Genomic DNA, 20611 nt, shown 5'->3' with positions numbered 1-20611 from the left:
ATACCATCTATTCCTGGGGCCTTATTTTTTGCTATTTCCTTCAAAGCAGCCTGAACTTCTTCCTTCATCACCATAGGCTCTTGGCTCAATGTCAAGAAGACAAAGATTCTCACCACTGGACCAATTGGCAGCATCAGGATGGACGGTGAAGAGATTGAGATTGCTAATAACTTTAGTCTGCTTGGCTCCATGGTCAACACTCTCTGCACCAGTAATCAGGGAATAAAAAAATGTATTGTGATGGGAAAGTCTGCTGTTAGGGACCTCTCCAGGGTACTGAAGACCAGTGGTGTCACTCTGGAGACTAAGGTGTGTCTGATACAGGCTATGGTCTTTGCAATCACTTGTTATGCATCAGAAAGTTGGACAATGACTAGGGCGGGTAGAAGGAGAATTGATGCCTTTGAGCTGTGGTGCTAGAGAAGAGTATTGAATGTACCATGGACTGCCAAGAAAACAGATTCATCCTGATGAAGGTTAAACCAGGCTGGTCCTTGGAGACAAGGATTATGGGGCTTCATTTGACATACACTGGACATGTTGTAAGGAGGAACAGGTCCTTGGAGAGGGATATCATACTTGGGAGGGTGGAGGGATGGCACAAGAGGGGAAGACCCTCTATGAAGTGGATTGATTCAGTGACTGAAGTAATTGGGATGGGTATGTCAGAGGCAGTACAATTGGCACAGGATAGAGCAGGGTTTAGGGCTGTTGTACATAGGGTTGCTATGAGTCACAAGCGACTCGACAGCACATATCAACAACAAAAACAACAATGCTAGTTATTATGCTGTTCCAGTGGTTTTTGGATACTGGAGCAGCATAACAAGAGAGAATTACCAGATGTGTTGGCTGGGTTTAGAAGAGGCTGTGGCAGCTGGGATATTATAGTCAATGTTAGATGGATCTTTGCTGAAAGCAGAGTACTAGAGGAATGTTCATATGTGTTTCATTGACTACACAAAGGCATTTGACTATGAGGATCACAGCAAACTGTGGCTAACTCTGAAAGAATGGGAATCCATGAATACTTGATTGTGCTTCTGTGAAACCTATACTTAGATCTGGAAGCAGTCATCAGAACAGAGAAAGGAAACACTCTGCATGGTTCAAAACTAGAAAAGGTGTATGAGAGGGATGCATCCTATCTCCATACCTTTTCAACATATATGCAGAACAGATAATCAGCCTTGAAAGAAGACTTATGAGTAACCACTACAGTTCAAAGGTATCAATTCCTCCTCTGTCATCCTTATTTACTGTCTAGATCTCAGATGCATAGCAAGTATTCAAAAAGGCTATGGCCTGAATTAGACAGACCTTAGTCTTCAAACTGACATCATTATACCAAAATAATTTGATGAGGTCCCTAACTACAGATTTTCCCAGTGTAATATATCTCCTTATTTCTTGACTGCTGGTACCAAGGGTATTAACTGTGGATCAAAGCAAGTTGAAGCTGTTGACAGTTTCAATATCCTCTTCACCCATCATGATGCTACCTATGAGTCCAGTGTTTTCTGACACTGAGACACAATCCAGATAGGAAGTTGCATTCCTTGATCTTCTCCAGCACGTGTGTCAAGTCCTCCTCACAATTAGCAAGTAAAGTTGTGTCATTTGCATAACAAAGGTTATTGATGAGTCTCCCTCCAATCCAGATGCCACAATCCTTCCTCTTCATAGAGTTCACCTTCTCAGATAATTTGCTCTGCATAGATTGAATAGGTATGGGGAGACAATACAACTAACTGTACGTACTCCCTTCTCAATTTTTTTCTCTTTTTTTAAATTATTATTAAATTTTATTAGTTTTAATGAACATTTACAGAGATTTGGGGTTTTTATTCATTCATTGTTGCACTGTTTTCTCTACTCCCTTCTCAATTTTAAACCATGCAGTGTTCCCCTGCTCTGCTCCAGGTATAGGTACTGCACGAGCATAATTATGTGCGCTGGGATTCCCATTCTTCTCAATGTCAGTCACAACTTGTTATGATCCACACAGTCCAATGCCTTTGCACAGTCAGTAAAGCAAAAGTAGACACTATTCTGATATTTCTTACTTTCGGCCTGGATTCATCTGACATCAGCAATGATATCCTGATGCCACAGCTTCTTAAAACTCCTGCTAGAACTTCTGGCAGTTCCATATCTATGTGCTGTTCTAGATGTTGTTTAGTTGGTGTTGTTGGTAGTGGTGCTTGTTTTTGTTTGTTTGTTTTTTGCAGGCTTGGAGGATCTTTGTAAAATGATGCTTGTCTCAGACTCTGCCAGGAAATGGGCGTGACTTACCCTCCCCACGTTTTCCCAGACTTGTTACAAAGCAGGGAGTCCAGTCTCCTCAAATGCATCTAGGGAAGCTAGGCTAGCCTCAAGGAGTAGGAGCAGAGCTGATGTTCCCCCCTCTTTGCCTCCTCCCAGCCTGGTGGGGAGGGGCATTTGCAGCCATCCTGTCCCACATCTCCCACTGACCAACTCTTTAGGCTCCATTCACTGCCCTGAGCTATTCATGATCTCTGTCCCCACTTCTTCTACATTCACCTCCACTGGATCATCAGTCCTAAAGAAGGGTAAAACAGGGAAGCCTACCAGGACTTCCAGAAGATAGCTCCAAGGGGCCTCTCCTCCCTGCTTTTCATCTGGATACAGTGTTCCAGCCATTTTTTTCATGTTCAAAGGCATCAACTCTCTTCTATCATCCCTAGTCAGTGTCCAGTTTTCTGATGCATAGCAAGGTATTGCAAAGATCATGGCCTGTATCAGGCGCACCTTTAGTCTCCAGACTAACATTGTTGCTATTCAAAACTTTGGAGAGGTCACTAACAGCAGACTTTCCAAATGCAATTTGTCTTTTAATTTCCTGACAGCTGGTACCAAGAGTGTTGACTGTAGAGCCAAGCAAACTGAAGCTATTAACAATCTCAATCTCTCTTCATCTATCATAATATTGCCAACTGCCCCAGTGGTGAGAATCTGTTTTCTTTATGTTGAGCTTCAATCCATATTGAAGGCTGCATACCTTGACTTTCAGCAGCAAGCGCTCTGTCAGGTCTCCCTCAGTTTTAGCAGAGTTGTGTCATCCAATCCTGACAGAACACTTCTCATAGATCCCAGCCTCCTGGATAGGATAATCTGTTACACATATAGATTGAAAAGATATGGAGATAGGACACATCTTTGACACACACCCTTCCCAATTTTGAACAATGCAGTGTTTCCTTGCTCTGTTTTGATGACTGCCTCTTGGTCCAAGCATAGGTTTTGCATAAGCACAATCAAGTGGTCTGGGATTCCCATTCTTCTCAGAGTCAGCCACGGTTTGTTGTGATCCACACAATCAAATGCCTTTGCATATTCAATGAAACACAAATAGACATTCCTCTGGTACTCTCTGTTTTAGCCAAGATACATCTCACATTAGCAATAATATCCCTAGTGCCACGACATCTTCTAAATCCAGCCTGTACTTCAGGCAGTTCTCTGTTCATGTGCTGTTCCAGTCATTTTTGGAAAATCTTCAGCAGAACCTTCCATGTGATATCAATGACACTGTTTGATAATTTCCACACTCTGTCGGGTTACCTTTGTTTGGAATGGGAACAAATATAGATCTCTTCTAGTCAGTTGCCCGGGGTGGGGTGGTGGTGTCCAGATTTCTTGGCACAAATTGGTGAGCACATTCAGGGCAGCATCTGTTTGTTGGAATATGTCAGTCTGTATGCCATCAATTTCTGGGGCTTTGTTTTTTTGCCAATTCTTTCAGAGCAGCTTGAACTTCTTCCTTCATCACCACAGGCTCTTGATCATACGTTGTTTCATGAAATTATTCCTTTGGCTACAATTACTCTGTATACTCTTTCCATCTCCTTTTAATGCTTCCTGGATCATTTATATTCTGCCCAAAGCATCCTTAAGTATTGAAAGTCAAGTTATATCAGAATAGAAGTTGAAATTAACTTTTTTACTATGAATGCAACACCATTTGTGTTTTGTTTTTCATCCCTTGCATAGTATACCATTTGATTAACTGATTCAAAGTGGCCAGAACTGGTCCATCTCATCTCACTAATAACTAGTATGTTGATATTCATGCGTTCCGTTTCATTTTGAACAATTTCTAATTTTCCAACATTCAAACTGTGTGCATTCCATGTTCCAATTATTAAACAATGCTTACTATTTTTTCCTCATTAAAACCAACTTTCAATATGTGCTCTACCACTACACTAATATAACTGTCCTCTTTCTTTAGTGTTCATAGGGTTTTCCAAGGCATGTTATTTAGGATGTGGACGATCCATCCAGTTTCTTAGTCTATTTTAATCAGGGAGCTCCACCAAAACCTGTCAAGCATGGGTAACCCTTATGATATTTAGCACACTAGTGGTACAAATTTCAGTATCACAGCAACCTCAAGTTATCTCAGTCCAGCAACCTGACAGACAAGCGCTCTACCACTTAGAACAAAGTTCTCTGGAAGCACAATTAACAGCTTACTCTTGATTTTTAACAAAATAAAAATGCCCAAACACTTTACACCCAGTTTTCAAGTAAATAAAAAAAAACCAACCTTACTCTTCAGAATCGAGATGTGGATGTCCCCATTTGTAAAGATTTATAGCTTTGGAAACTCTATGGATAAATTCAACTTTGTCGAAGAATTTATATCAATGTGATAACAATGAATTTGCCATGGGTTTAAAATAAAGAAAAATCTCCCTGTCAATTTTACCGGTCAAAAGAATGGGAATTAATCTCAATGTGCAATGCCATATAAATAAAATTTTTACAATGACTGTAATGTTAACAAATTTTTATCTTAAAGATTTAAAAATAATACTTTTTATATATTTGTATTGTTAGGGAGAGTAGTTAAGTATGGGAAGAAAAACACTGCCATCAATTAAATGAGCATGCAATGTTGAGCATACTGTGAATGAGAGAACTATACTAAACAGTTACAGAGAGTTACAGAATAATTTTCATTTTAAAAACCAAAGTAGTATGCTAACACATAGTAGTGTCTAAACAGTCAGCATTATACTTCAACGTTATACTTTTATGATGGTTCAGATAACATCAACACAATTCTGGTTAATGGTTATAAATTAATTATTAAAATAAAATAAGGTCAAGAAATCATATTTCTTCATAAATTCACTTGTATTTTTTAATATATAAGACAAATTTCAAAGTAATTTATAGACATATCTGTCTGATTAGTACTGCTTTTTACTGTGTGACTTTCATTACTGAACTTCCTTAATGGACCAAGGGACGCATGTGTTTCTTAAGTAGCCAAAATGCTTACTGATATCCTAAGCAATCTATCCAACACTTTACCTTAGCCCAGCCATACATAACATACCTTAGAAAGTCTTTTTGAAGCTTCACAACTAGGATCTTTACATGGCTTGGGTCCTTTTTCAGTGTCTAGAGATGAAACTGAGAAAATATATTTTTATCACTGATCTGAAGTATTAGATAGGAATATTTAAACTGGCATTTGTAATAAAAAGCAAGTAATTTGTCATGTATTTCTTCTTTATTGAAAATATCAAGTAATTTCCTAATGTTAAATTTCTTTTTTCAGATACAATCTTAGTCTAAAGATTTATTTTGTATATTTAAGAAAATTGGAAGCAGGAGTGGCATCCATTCCTAAACAACATGCTTCTGGAAAGTCTATGAACTTTGAGCCATCACAATAATTATAGAAGGGATTCAGGTCTTTTGTTCATAGGGTCACTATGAGTCATGCTTGACCTAACAGCATTCAACAACACAACAATATAATACAAACTCTACTCCCAGAGTACACTTAAGAATTAGTCAACTTTCTTGATAACTGATACTATAATGTTGCTTTTGTGATTCAAGGCTATAAATTCTAAAAAAAATTATTTTAAATGTAGTTGACATATATATGTATATAATATATATGCATAATCACTAAACATTCATATAACTAAACTGAAAACACATGGTGTTCATCGTTTGACAAATTGAAATATTAATATCTCATAAAAAAGTGAAAACAATTAAAACATTATTATCATAATACATGCAATAAAATGAGGCATTTGGAACCAGGAGTGACATCCTCTAAGCAACACGCCTCTGAAACTCTATGAACTTTGATAAATTATGATAGTTATAGAAAGGCTTCAGGGCTTTTGTTTGTAGGGTTGCTATGAGTTGTGCTTGACTCGATGGCAATCAACAACAATAATAACTTACTGAGGCATACGGTAGTGAACACAGGACCTGAAACAACAAAGATTTGCATGTACACATGCAAGCACACTTATTTTTTCTTGAGCAAATAATTACTGAGTGTTACTATATGACTGACAGTCACTCCAAGTGCTTGGAATATACAACTGACCCAAACCAACAAAATGCGTGACATTTTGGATATAAGATTTTAAAGTTGTTGTTGTTGTTGATTGTCATCGAGTCAAACATGACTCATAGCAACCCCATGAACAAAAGGCCTGAAAGCCCTTCCACAACTATCACCATTTATCAAAGTTCATAGAGTTTTCAGAGGCATGTTGTTTGGGAACTGGATGCTACTCCTGCTTCCAAACCTGTCTTAAACTTGGAACACCATCAAACACTTTCCATCATGGGAAATCGTTAAGGCATTTGACACCCCAATGGCACAAGGTTCAGCACCACAGCAACCCCAGGTTATTTCAGTACAGTATATTGACAGAAGAGTGCTGTACACTTAGACAAAAGTTCCACCAAAATATAATAACAACCAAATTTTAAATATAAAGGACCTCCCCTGGGTCTTGTTGACTAGCAACCAATATAGATTTTTACCAATATAGATTTTAAGGTAGGGAGAGAGAAAAAAAAATGAACACATTTAATAAACAACAACTATATGTTGTGTTGTTGTTATGTGCTGTCGAGTTGCTTGCGACTCATAGCGACCCTATGTACAACAGCCCTAAACTCCGCTCTGTCCTGTGCCAATCGCCCTGTCTCTGACACTCCCATCCCAATTATCCCAGTCACTGAATCAATCCACTTCATAGAGGGCCTTCCTCTCCTGTGCTGTCCCTCTACCCTCCCAAGCATGATGTCCCTCTCCAAGGACCGGTCTCTCCTCACAACATGTCCAAAGTATATTAGACGGAGCCTCAGAATCCTTGCCTCTAAGGAGCCACCCAGTTTAACCCTTTCCAGGACAAATCTGTTTGTTTTCCTAGCAGTCCATGGTATTCTCCATACTCTTCTCCAGCACCACAGCTCAAAGGCATCAATTCTCCTTCGATCCTCCTTGGTCATTGTCCAACTCTCTGATGCATAACAAGTGATTGTGAAGACCATGGCCTGTATCAGACGCACCTCAGTCTCCAGAGAGACACCATTGCTCTTCAGCACTTTGGAGAGGTCCCTAACAGCAGACTTTCCCATGGCAATGCGCCTTTTAATTTCCTGGCTGCTGGTGCCAAGACTGTTGACTATGGAGCCAAGCAAACTAAAGCTGTGTACAATCTCAATCTCTTCACCATCCATTCTGATGCTGCCAATTGGTCCAGTGGTGAGAATCTTTGTCTTCTTGACATTGAGCCTCAATCCATATTGTAGGCTGCAGTCCTTGACCCTCTGCAGCAGGTGCTTCAGGTCCTCTTCAGTTTCAGCAAGCAGGGTTGTGTCATCTGCATAACGCAGATTGTTGATCATAAAATAGTAGATAATGGGCTAAGAAGAAAAGGGAAAGAAAGCAGGAAAGACTACAATAGTAAGATGGGTATAAGATTGAAATTTCAAACCAAAGTTTCCCATAAAATTAAATCATAAGGTAAAAGGCCCTTGTTGCAACTGTTTAGGCATCATTTTGTGAGCTCCAACTCATAATAACCTTAATACAACAAAAGGAAACTTTGGTCAATGATGCATAATCTCTGCTGTGCTTAAACCCATTACTGCAGTCACTATGTCAATTCTATATATAATTGAGCACACTTAAAGTAGACTAGTAGATATGACACCAAAGGAAAAGCCTTCTTACTGGGAATTACAAAGGAGGAAGAACAGTTGCAAATAGACAGTACTGACAGGAACGTGTAATGTGAGAAGTATGAATGTAGGAAAACTGGAGATTATTAAGGAAGAAATGGAATATATAAATATTGACAAACATGGAACTGGCACTGGGACATTTTAAATCAGGCAATTATATGATATACTACAATGAAATGAAAAGGTAAGGACAAATAGATAAAATAGATAAAAAGACCATTTCTCAATACAACTTGAAATATAATATGAGCGGCAGGATAATATCCATATGCATACAAGAAAGACCTGTTAATACCACTATCATTCATATATGGACCAACATCCAAAAAAGGCCAAAGAAGAGGAAAGAGATGACTTCTACCAACTTCTACAGTCAGAAATTGATCAAATGTGAAATATAATCTCATTCCAGCAACAATAGCAAAGTTCAACAGACTAACAAACAATAAATGCTGGCAAGGTTGTGGAGAGATTGAAATCCTTATACAATGCTAGTGGGAGGGTAAAATGGTGCAACCACTATGGAAGGCAGTCTGGCACTGTTTCAAAAAGTCAGAAATAGAAATATCATTTAATTCAGCAATAGCACTACTGGGAATATACCCTAAAGAAGCCAGAACCACTATCTAAACAGATAAATGTATAGCCGTGTTTATTGCTGCCTACTTACAAGAGCAAAGAGATGGAACTCAAATGCCCACCAACAAACAAATGGATAGAAAAAATTATGGTATATTCATACAAGGTAGTACTGTACAGCACTGAAGAATTGAAAAACAATGGACTCATAAAAATTATACAACATGGGTAACCCTGGAGGACATTATACTGAGTGAAACATCTCAGTCAAAAAAGGACAAATACTGCATAGCATCACTGTAATAAAGCAGGTCTGACATGGAGGTTGGGAGAAGAAAAGGATAAGAGTGGATAGATAATGAACATTGTATTGGAACAAATGAAGGAAAGAACTGTTTCAAAGGAATATATGACTGGCCATTATACGTATGGCAACAGCCTAGAATAAGAAGTATACTGCAAAGAGGACGGAGGAGGGGGTAGGTAATTGTGCAACCATGAATGAATTTTTTTTTTTTAAAGTGAACTGAGGGAGGAGGAAGGGAAAGGTGGTAAAATGTGCAACAATGAATGAATGAAAATCTAATGTTTCTGTGAACTTTCATTAAAATCCCAATTAAAATTTTAAAAAAAGATACTTTGATAATAATGGGTGACAGGAATTTTTTATGCTTACACGTTTTAAAGGGTTGAAATTTATAGGGCAAAAATCTTTGTGCTAACTAGCTCAGCAATTAAAAATACTATTTATATTTTTAAAATGTTGGGAACAAAGAAGAAGGATTAGTAATCAGAAAGCATGAACCTGGTGACAGAAATGAGGCTGGTGAAAGAATGATATAATTCTGCACAATCAACAAACACTTTTTTATAAGAAACATAAATAGCAACCATACACATGAATGTCACCTGATTGTCTTCATAGGAATCAGACTGACTACATCTAAGCAAGAAATTATTGAAGATGCTCAATACTGGTTGTGTAAATTATGCCAGGTACTGATTGTAGAATAGAATACCAACTAATCCTATGCAAATTCAGACTGAAATGAAAGAAAAATAAAATACACAAGAACCAAAGTCTGACCTTGAGTTTAACATACCAAAATTTAAAGACCATCTCAGAAAAAGGTTTGAGGCCCTGAACATTAATGAGTGAAGATTAGATGAGCTGTGGGAGGATACCAAGAATACCTTTCATGAAGGATGCAAAAAGCCACTACAAAGGAAGGGGAAAGAAAAGATCAAGAAGGATGTAAGATGAGACTCTGAATATTCTACTAGAGTGCCGAGAAGTCAAAGCAAAGGGACAAAATCATTGGTCATGGTCTTCACAATTACTTGCTAAGCATCCAAGAACTGGATAATAACTAAGGATAACAGAAAAGGATTGATGTCTTTGAGTTGTGGTGCTGGAGAAAAATGTTGAACATTCCATGAACTGCCAGGAGAACAAATAGATGTATTTTGGAGATGGTGAAACCAGGCTGCTCCCTGGAGGCAAGAGTTTTTAAGCTCTGTCTCACATACATTGAGCATGTGGCCAGGGAAAACCAATCCTTGAAGAAAGATATCATGCTTGGAAGGCAAGAGGAACAGCACAGGAGAAGAAGACCCAGGATGAGATGGATTGATTTAGTGAGTAGAGCAATGGGATTAGGTCTGTGGGAGATGATGGAAATTGACTCAGGACAGGGCAGGGATCACAGCTAGTACATAGGATCACTATGAGTCACAGGTGACTTGATGGCACATAACAACAACAATAATGTCAGTCTGACTCATTGAGGATCTCCCTATACTTCAGTGACCCTCTATTTTTACAAACATGATATCTTTTCAAACATGGTATCTGGTCCCACTTGATAACATGTCCAAATATGTGAGGCAAAATTTTACTATCCTTGCTTCTAATGATTTTCAGATTGCATTTTCCCCAGGACATAGCTGTTTATTCTGTTGGCAACTGATGTTCTTTGCCAACACCAAAATTAAAAAACATGCTTACCTTTGTCTTATTTGTTGGCCAACTTTCACAAACAACTAAAAACCAAAACACAGGTCAAGTGCATCTTAGTCTTTATAATAGCATCCTTTCTTTGTAACAGGATGAAAAGAAAATCTGTCTGGGAACAAACATTTGCCAATACCATCTTGAACAACAGTCTCATAACAAAAGCTTACAGAATATTACTGGGTCTACAGAGGAATATGACTGATAACCCAATTATAAAATGGGCAAAAGACATGAAAAGACTTCACAGAGTATGATATTCAGATGATCAACAGACACATGAAGAAATGTTCAAAATCAATAGTAATAAGAGAGATGCAAATCAAAACCACAATGAGATATCATCTTATCCCAGTAGTACTGACAAACTTTAGCAGGGAAGTAAGCAATAAATGTTGGCAAGAAGATGTAGAGAGATGGGAACTCTCATACACTGTTGGTCAGACTCTAAAATGTAAAAACCCCTCTGGAAAACATTTTGGTGTTTCCTCAAAAAGTTGAACATAAAAATTTTATATGACCCAGCTATCCCACTACTAGGAGTATACCCCAAGGAAAGTAAAACAGACAAAACCAATGTTCATAGCAGCATTATTCACCATCGCAAGAACATGAAAATAGCCCAAATATCCAAGTACAACTGAATAGATTGAGAAATTGTAGAATACTATGCAGCACTCAGGAACAAAGATTTGGAGAGACTAGAAAGCATTATATTGAGTGAACTCAGTTGCATAAGGACAAATAGCGTATATGATTATTATTGTAAAACTAGAAGGATAACTAGTAAAACATGTATGGGGACCCAAGGTGGGAAAGGGGCAGGAGCTGAGGGCTGAGGATGGGTATGGGAAAAACCACAGAACTGCAGTTTGGTGGGTGGAGGGAGGGGGTAAAGGAAATGGGAAGGATCTACCAGTGACCTGAAAAGATTGGGTAATAATAGGAAAGGTCCAGTGCTGATTAATTTTATAAGACATAACACATGGGGAAAACTGTATAAAACACAAAATGAATGAAGAATAGTGTGAAACACAATGCATACAAACTTTGTGAGCAAACTAATATATTAAAAAAAAAGAAAAATTTCATGGGGAAAAAAGAAGTAGCAACCCTTGTTCTCTAGCACTTTCAAGAGATACTTTGCAGCAGATGTGTCTAATATAAATTGGCACCTAAACTTCTATTTCCCTGAGAGCTGACTGTGGACTTTAATAAAATGAAAACTTGAATTCTTGAGTCAAATATCCATTTATCATGATGTGTTTAATGGTACAGTTTTGAGGATGTCTATTTCTTTCTGCTGAGGTATAATACCTAGAGAAGGTTATAGTCGTTGTTTTGTAATGTATGACTGAGTCGGAATCAGCTCATAGTTGACACTCTAGCAAGTTTGTTGTTGTGTACCATTGAGTCAGAACTGACTCATAGTTGACCCTCAGGCAGATTTTCAGAGGCAGTTAATTGCAAGGGAGGAGACTGCAAATCCTTCTCCTGTAGAGCAGCTGATGGATTCAAGCTGTGTGTCTTCAGAATTGCAGTGCAGCTTCTTGCCCCTAGGCCACCAGTGGTACTTTGTTTTGCTCCTTAGTTTGTAAATTGCAGAGGAGGAGGCTGTCCATCTTTCTTCCTAGGAGAAGATAGTGGATTTTAATCTCATTAGACCAAGAAACGGGGGTTAGCTAAATGAAGACAAAGTAAATGGGCTCTTATTGTATGTATTCTGCCATCCTTCTCTTTCATGTTATTTCTTATAAAATCTTAAAATGCCTTTTATTTTTGCTCATGATATAAACCAAAATCCTTAGGCTGTTTTTCTTTTTTGCATACTGTTAGGCTAGTTCTAACTCATCACGACCTTATCTGTGTACAACAGAATGAAACAGTGATCTTGTGCTATCCTAACAAACCCTACTGTGCTTGATCAGATCATTGTTGCAGGCACTGTGCAAGACCCTCTCACTGAGGGTGTTCCTGATTTTTTATGATCTTCTACTTTTACCAAGGCTGATGTCTTTCTCTGGAGCCTTGTCCCTCCTGATAACATGACAAACATCTGTGAAATGAAGTCTTATCATCCTTTCTTATAAAAATAATTCTGGCTTCAGTTCTTCCAAGACATTTGCTTGTTCCCTTGGAAGCCAATAATTTACCCAGTATTTCACCAACACCACAATTGTGTTTCTTCAGTCATCCTTCTTTAATGTTCAGCTGTTATCTATATATGTAGCAATTGAAGAGGAGCCAAGGTGATGTAGTGTGTAGCATGTCAGGCTGTGAAAAACAAAAGTGACAGTTCTAATCCACAATCAAATCCAAGACTGAAAATGGGCAGTCTAAACTTGTAAAGACTTACAACCTTGGAAACTCGATGAAAACCGACTCCATAACACTGGGCTTGATTTTGAGTCATGTACACTTTCCCTTCATTTTTCTATCTCTACTCTTTAGCACTCTAATGAGCTATTTTTCAGCAAATTTACTTAATGCAATGAATTTGATTATTTGACTGCTCTTTCCCTGAGAACTGTTTGTGAAGCCAAATAAAATAAATCCTTTGTAACTTTGACCTTTTCTCCATTTATCATGATGTTTCTTGGTTATGATTTCTGTTTTCTTATATCGAAGTGCAATTTGTGCTGAAGGCCAGTCTTTGAGATTCATCAGTAAGTAGTCAAATCTTCTAAGTAACAATAACAAAGCTGTCATCTATATATCTATATATATCTATATATCTATATCTATATCATCTATATATCCTCCAATCTTTAAGTTATGCTCTTCTTCATATTCCTTCCTCATGTTTCCAATTTTTGTATTCTAGTTACCAATAATGATTACTACATCTCGGTTGCATGTTTCATCAATTTCAGACTGCAAGAGTTGACAGAAATCCTCAATTTCTTCCTCTTTTTCCTCTTCCTCTCTTGCTGTTGATGCATATATTTGAATACTCATGTTAACAGATCTTTCCTATATGCTACTATAGTATAGTATCCTATCACTAGTATAGTATCCTATCACTCTCAGTATTTTATTTTAGCATAGATCTTGAAATTGCCCTTTTATTATGAATGCAACACTTTTACTTAGATATTCATTCCCAGCACAGTAGATTGTCTGACTCAAAGAGGTCCATGGCAGTTGATTTCAGTAAAGTAATGTATAGAATGCTGATCATCTTGCACCTCATTTACTATTTCACAACTTCCAGTTTTTCTACATTCATACTTCATACATTCCACACTATAATTATGAATGGTTGTTTCTAGCTGTTCTCTTCATATTTGAATGACTTCTGAGTTCTTCCTTTAGTACTGTAGCTACCATCACTTCTGTTTATAGGCTTTCGAAGGCCTGCTATTTCACAAGAGGATGGCCAGACCTGCTTCCTAGTCTGCATGAGTCTAGAAGTTTTGTTGCACCACGGGTGGCTCTTCTGGTCTTTTACATTCCCGTGGCACAACTTACAGCATCACAACAATCTATCAGTTACATTAGTACAGCAGACTGACAGACAAGTGTTGAACTAATAAGAGCAATTGCACTGGGAAAATCTTCAGTTAGGGACTTTTCCAAATTATTGAAGAGTAGTGATGTCAATTTGAGGACTCGGGTGCATCTGATTCAGGCCATAGTCTTTCTGATGACTTAGCTATGCATCTGAGACCTGGAAAATGAATAAAGATGACTGAAAAAGAATTGATGCTTTTGAACTGTAGTATTGGAGAAAGCACTGAACATTTCATGGAAGGCCAAGAGAATAAATAGATATATCTTGGAGATGGTGCAGATGGAGTGCTCTCTGGAGGCAAGAATGAAGATGCTTTGCCTCACATACTTTAGACATAATGCTAGGAGGTGCTGCTATTCCTTAGAGAGGGACATGATGTTGGGAAAGCTGGAGGGTCGGCGAACTAGAGGAAGACCATCAAACAGGCATATTGACAAGGTGACTGCTGCAATGAGCTCTTGTGTGGTGCAGGACAGGACTAGATTCAGATCTTTTGTTCATAGGATTGCTATGCGTTGAACTGAACTCAATGGTACCTAATAAAAACAAGAAAAACAAACAATAAATAAGCAAGCATACACACACTCAGCTATAAAGTGCTTGTAGTTTTTGTTGTTGTATGCTGTCAAGTCAGAACTGACTATAGCTGACCTTTCAGTGGGTTTTCAGAGACAGTCATGTGCGAGGAGATTATCCATCTTTTTCTAGCAAAGCAGCAGGTGGATTCAAAGTGCCTTATAAAGTAATTATTGTTATGTGCCATCGAGACACCTGCGATTCATAGTGACTCTATGTACAAGAGCCCTGAATCCTGCTCTATCCGGTGCCAACCTCCTTTCCTGACATACATACCCCCATTACCCCAGTTATTGAATCGATCCATCTCATTGAGGGTTTTCTTCTCTTGTGCTGTCCCTCCACCCTCTCAAACATGATGTCCCTCTCCAAGGACCAGTCTCTCCTTGTAACATGCCCAAATATGTTAGACGAAGCATCAGTAGCCTTGCCTCCAAGGAGCAGCCCAGTTTCACCCTCTCCTGGATGAACCAGTTTGTTATCCTAGCAGTTCATGGTATATTCAACACTCTTCTTAAGCACTACAGCTCAATGGCATCAATTATCTTTCTATAATCCCTAGTCATTGTCCAGCTCTCTGATGCATAGCAAGCAACTGTGAAGACTGTGGCCTGAATCATGCACACCTTAGTCTCCAGACTTATATCATTGTTCTTCAGTACTCTGGAGAAGTCCCTGACAGTCGACTTTCCCAATGTAAGTTGTCTCTTGATTTCCTGGCTGCTGGTACCAAGAGTGTGGACTGTGGAGTCAAGTAAATGAAAACTGTTAACAATCTTGATCTCTTCACCATCCATTATGATGCTACCGTTTGGCCCAGTGGTGAGAATCTTTCTTTTCCTGATTTTGAACTTCAATCTATATTGAAGGCTACAGTCCTTGACCTTCTGCAGCAAGCACTTTAGGTCCTCCTCAGTTTCAGCAAGCAGTGATTAGAAGCATGCAAATGAATCTTGAATACAATGAACTGACAGATAGTGTACTGAACCTCTAAGAACAAACTGTAAAAACAATGAGGAATAGAAATTACATGGTACAGGACACCCTTTTCTGGCCCTTAGAGTCCCTTTTTCTGAGGCCTCTGCTTTTCTTTATATAGTTTATATTAGTTTTCATACAAGAGTCATATACATATTGTTTCATTCATGTACTTTGTGCTTCACAAATTCTTTCATTCACATTGTGCTCCATATAATAATTTATATGCCTCAGTATGGACTGAGGCTCAATGTCAAGAAGACAAAGATTCTCACCACTGGACCAATCGGTAGCATCAGGATGGATGGTGAAGAGATTGAGATTGTTTACAGCTTCAGTTTGCTCAGCTCCATGGTCAACACTCTTGGCACCAGCAGCCAGGAAATCAAAAAATGTATTGTGATGGGAAAGTCTGCAGTTAGGGACCTCTCTAAAGAACTCAAGAGCAATGGTGTCACTCTGGAAACTAAGGTGTGCCTAATACAGGCCATGGTCTTTGCAATCACTTGTTATGCATCAGAGAGTTGGACAATGACTAGGGAAGATAGAAGGAGAATTGACGCCTTTGAGCTGTGGTGCTGGAGAAAAGTATTGAACGTTCCATGGACTGCTAAGAAAACAAACATATCCATCCTAGAGAGGGTTAAACCAGACTACTCCTTGGAGGCAAGGATTCTGGGGATTCGTCTGACATACTTTGGACATGTTGTAAGGAGAGACAGGTCCTTGGAGTGGGACATCAGGCTTGGTAGGGTAGAAGTACAGCGCAGGAGGGGAAGACCCTCTATGAGGTGGACTGATTCAGTGACTTGGGTAATCAGGATGGGTGTGTCAGAGGCAATGTGAATGGCACAGGATAGAGCAGGGTTTAGGGCTGTTGTACATAGGGTCACTATAGTCACAAACGACTCAATAGCACATAACAACAACAACAACATATATATTGTATTTTCCTCTAGCAATTCTTCCACAACTTTTTCAGTGCCTTTACTTGCTTCTTCCTTTTCTGGGATTCCAATGATGCGCATGTTGTTTTTCCTGATGGTGTCCCACATTATTCTTAGGGTTTTTTTCTTTTTCCTTCTGTTTTGAGTCTGCTTTTTGATCTAGAAGATCAGTGGTGACAGTTTTGTCTTCAATTTCACTGATTCTATGTTCCATCTCATCAACTCTGCTCATATATCCCTCCATCATGTTGACAGCCTCTGAAACATTGGAGCTTATATTTTGAATGGTGGATTCTTATTTTTCTAGTGCTGCTAATGCCTTATTTGTTTTCTCTGCAATGTTTTGCATTGTCTTTTTGAACTCCTCCTGGTCTTTGCTTGTAGCATCCTGTAATTAATCAAGTTTGTCTTTCATCCATTGGATATATTCAGTTGCTCCTCTTTTAAATTCTGTGTCAGAAAGTTCCATGAGACTTTCTGGTTTCAGCGCATCTGCTGCTCTTGTGTTGCCCTTTGTGAGTGACATCTTGCTTTGCTCTTGTATATTGTGTGGGATAGTTTGCTTTCTTTGAGACATTGGTATGTGTTCTTGATCTGAAGACAATGCTCTTGAGATCAGATGGGCAGCTACTGAACTTACGCGTTTCTCTGACTTTATGACTTCAGAAAAATGTCAGTTCAGCACCTGCTAGGGCAATCTCTTGTTGCTAAAACAGGTCAAGGTGCTCCCGTTTAAAGGCAAGTTGATTGTCTAGACGTGTAGGCACTGGTGTGGAGCCAAATGGGGTGAGGCAGGGAAAGTGTTGGGTGATCGCAAGGGCAGGTCAATCACTTGGAGGACCTTGCTCAAACAACAGCAACAGCATATATATTGTATTTTATTAAATAAATCACCATTGATCTATGCTTACTATTACCTTGTATTTTCAGGTCCAAATTGGATCTTTCCCACTCCTTTATCCTATTCCTGGCCCATTGGCCCACCAAATTTGGGTATCCTAGTTATTTATCCTCTCTCAATTTTCTGCCCTCCTGTCCCCCACCAATTCCCTTTATGGACTTTCATACATGTCTTATTAATTATCCTCTTTTTATTTCAGATCATTTTCAGCAGAATCTTGCTTACATGTGATATTAATGATATTGTTTTATTAATTTCTGCACACTGCTGGATCACCTTTCTTTGGAATGGGAACAAATATTAATCTCTTCCAGCCAGTTGGCCAGGTGGCTGTCCTCCAGATTTCTTGGCACAACTTAGCACATCCAGGGCAGGGTCTGTTTGATGAAATATGTCAATCGGTATGCTGTCAACTCCTGGAGCCTTGTTTTATGCCAGTTCTTTAAAAGCAGCTTTAACTTCTTCCTTGATGACCACAGGCTCTTGCTCATGCGTTGTTTCATGAAGTTCTTCTGTGTCAGCCAATTCATTCTGGTATAGTGACTCTGTATACTCCTTCCATATTTTTTAATACTTCTTGGATCATTTAACATTCTCTCCAAAGCACTCTTAAGTAATGCCACTTGTGGCTTCAATTTGTATTTCAATTCCTTCAGCTTAAAAAATGCTGAGTTCGGCCCTTTTGACTTTCTGACTACAGCTCTTTGTGCACATTTTATTATAATACCTTGCTTTGTCTTCCCGAGCTGCCCTTTGAAATTTTCTGTTCAGCTCTTTAATGTCTTAATTTCTTCCTTTAGCTTTGGCTTCTTGGTGCACTAATGCAGTATTTGGAGTCACATGTAACATTCATCTACTACCACATGTAAGAAAGAGTCTGCTGAAAATTATCCGAAAATTACTGGAGCAACACATCAACAGAGAACTGCCAGATGTGCAGGCTGGGTTTAGAAGAAGCCGTGGTAGTAGGGATATTATAGCTAATATTAGATGGATCTTGGCTAAAATGAGAGTACCAGAGGAATGTCTATCTGTCATTCATTGACTATGTAAAGTCTTTTGACTGTGTGGATCACAACTCTGTGTCTTACTCTGAGAATAATGGGAATCCCAGAACATTTGATTGTGCTTATGTAAAACCTATGGCTGAATCAAGAGGCAATTGTCAAAACAGAGGAAGGAGACACGGCAAAGTTCAAAAAAAGGTGTCCGCCAGGTATTTATTCTGTCTCCATTAATGCTTTTTAATACAACATATATGTATATATATATACATATTAGAGCATATTCTTTCCATTTAATTTTTCCCCATTCATTGTTACACATTTTCCTCCATGCCCACTCCTCCCCCTAGCTCATTTTTCTCTTTGAAAAGAAAAAAGAAGTTATTTCATTGTTACACAATCCCACCTCACCCCCACCCCCTGCAAGTCCACATTCTATTTTACTATGCATTTCCATACAGAACAGATCAGCCAAGACACTGGGCTATAAGAGGAGGAATGTGGCATCAAGATTGGAGGAAGATTAATTAAGAACCTGCGTTATACAGATGACACAACCTTGCTTGCTAAAACTGAGGAGGACCTGAAGTGTTGCTGCAGAAGGTCAAGGACTGCAGCCTTCAATATAGATTGAAACTCAATATCAAGAAAAGAAAGATTCTCACCAATGGGCCAATCAGTAGCATCATTATGGATGGTGAAGAGATCAAGATTGTTAACAGTTTTAGTTTGTGTGGCTCCAAAATCAACACTCTTGTTGGTACCAGCAGCCAGGAAATCAAGACACGAATTGCATTGTGAAAGGTGGCTGTCAGGGACTTCTCCAGAGTACTGAAAAGCAACGAAGTCAGTCTGGAGACCAAGGTGTGCCTGATCCAGGCCATAGTCTTCACAAATGCTTTATGTACGTCAGAGAGCTGGACAATAACTAGGGATGATAGAAAAAGAATTGATATCATTGAACCATGGTGCTGGAGAAAGAGTGTTAAACACACCATGAACTGCTAGGAGAACAAACTGGTTCATTGAGGAGAGGGTGAAACTGGGCTGCTCCTTGGAGGCAAGGATGCTGACGCTTCGTCTGACATACTCTGGCCATGTTGCTAGAAGGTCCAGTCTTTGGAGAGGGTCATCAAGTTTGGTAGGGTGGAGCGAAAGACAGCGCAAGAGAGGGAATCCTCGATGAGAAGGATCAATTCAGTGACTGAGGTAATGGGGTAGGAGTGTCAGAGACAATGAGGTTGGCACAGGATAGAGCCAATTTTAAGGCTCTTGTACAAAGGGTTGCTATGAGTTGCAAGTGACTTGATGGCACATTAACAACATTTTTACTTTGCAATAATGGTCTTATGCAATATTTGTCCTCATGAGATTTTATTCACTCAGCATGATATTTCTACGCTTTCTTATGTTATACCATAGTCCATGAAAGTATTGCTCCTTAGTGCTGCCTAATATTCCATTGTGTGATTGTACAATTTCTTAATCCATTCATTTGTTGAAGTATTTGCTTCCATTTTCTTGCTATTATGAATATTATTACTACGAACATAGGAGTTAAAAATCTCCGTTTATGTCTCAGTTTTAGTATCTGTAGGGCATATTTCTAGCAGTAACTAGGTATTATGGGATTTCTATGTTCACCTTTTAGAGGAAATGCCAAACTGCCTTCCATAGTGACTGTAGCATTTTAGAATCTCACCAGTGATGCATGATATTCCAATCTCTCTGCATTCTCTCCATCTTTTATTGCTTTCTGTTGTGTTTAACTTTGTTACTAGCATGAGATGGCATCTCATTGGGGCTTTGATTTGCATGTCTCTCTTTAAAAAAAACCAAACATATTTTTATTGGTTTGCACACAATCATTCATACACATTTTTCTCATTCATGTATATTGTATTTCATGCATACACATTTTGATATTTTTCCCCTCTTGGAGAAGCTCAATATCAGCTGTGAAAACTAGGCCAGGAGTTGATTGTGGAACAGACCACCGACTACTCACATGCAAATTCAAGCTGAAGCTGAGGAAAATTAAACCAAATCCAA

The 20611-nt window shown here is 38.7% G+C and overlaps 1 protein-coding gene across 1 annotated transcript in view; it reads right to left on the bottom strand.

The window, feature by feature from the left end:
• ZPBP (zona pellucida binding protein) overlaps nt 1-20611 on the bottom strand; it is a 223729-nt gene that overhangs the window by 120386 nt on the left and 82732 nt on the right. The window contains exon 4 of the mRNA XM_006903138.1: nt 5372-5448. Within this exon, the coding sequence (XP_006903200.1) occupies nt 5372-5448 (77 nt within the window). The remainder of the gene's footprint in view (nt 1-5371; nt 5449-20611) is intronic.

This window comes from Elephantulus edwardii, unplaced genomic scaffold (assembly GCF_000299155.1).
Source record: "Elephantulus edwardii isolate Elephantulus edwardi_28Jun2011 unplaced genomic scaffold, EleEdw1.0 scaffold00518, whole genome shotgun sequence".
Classification (NCBI taxonomy): domain Eukaryota; kingdom Metazoa; phylum Chordata; class Mammalia; order Macroscelidea; family Macroscelididae; genus Elephantulus; species Elephantulus edwardii.
Note: the sequence above shows the minus strand (reverse complement) of the source record. Positions and strands in the feature narration are given on the sequence as shown.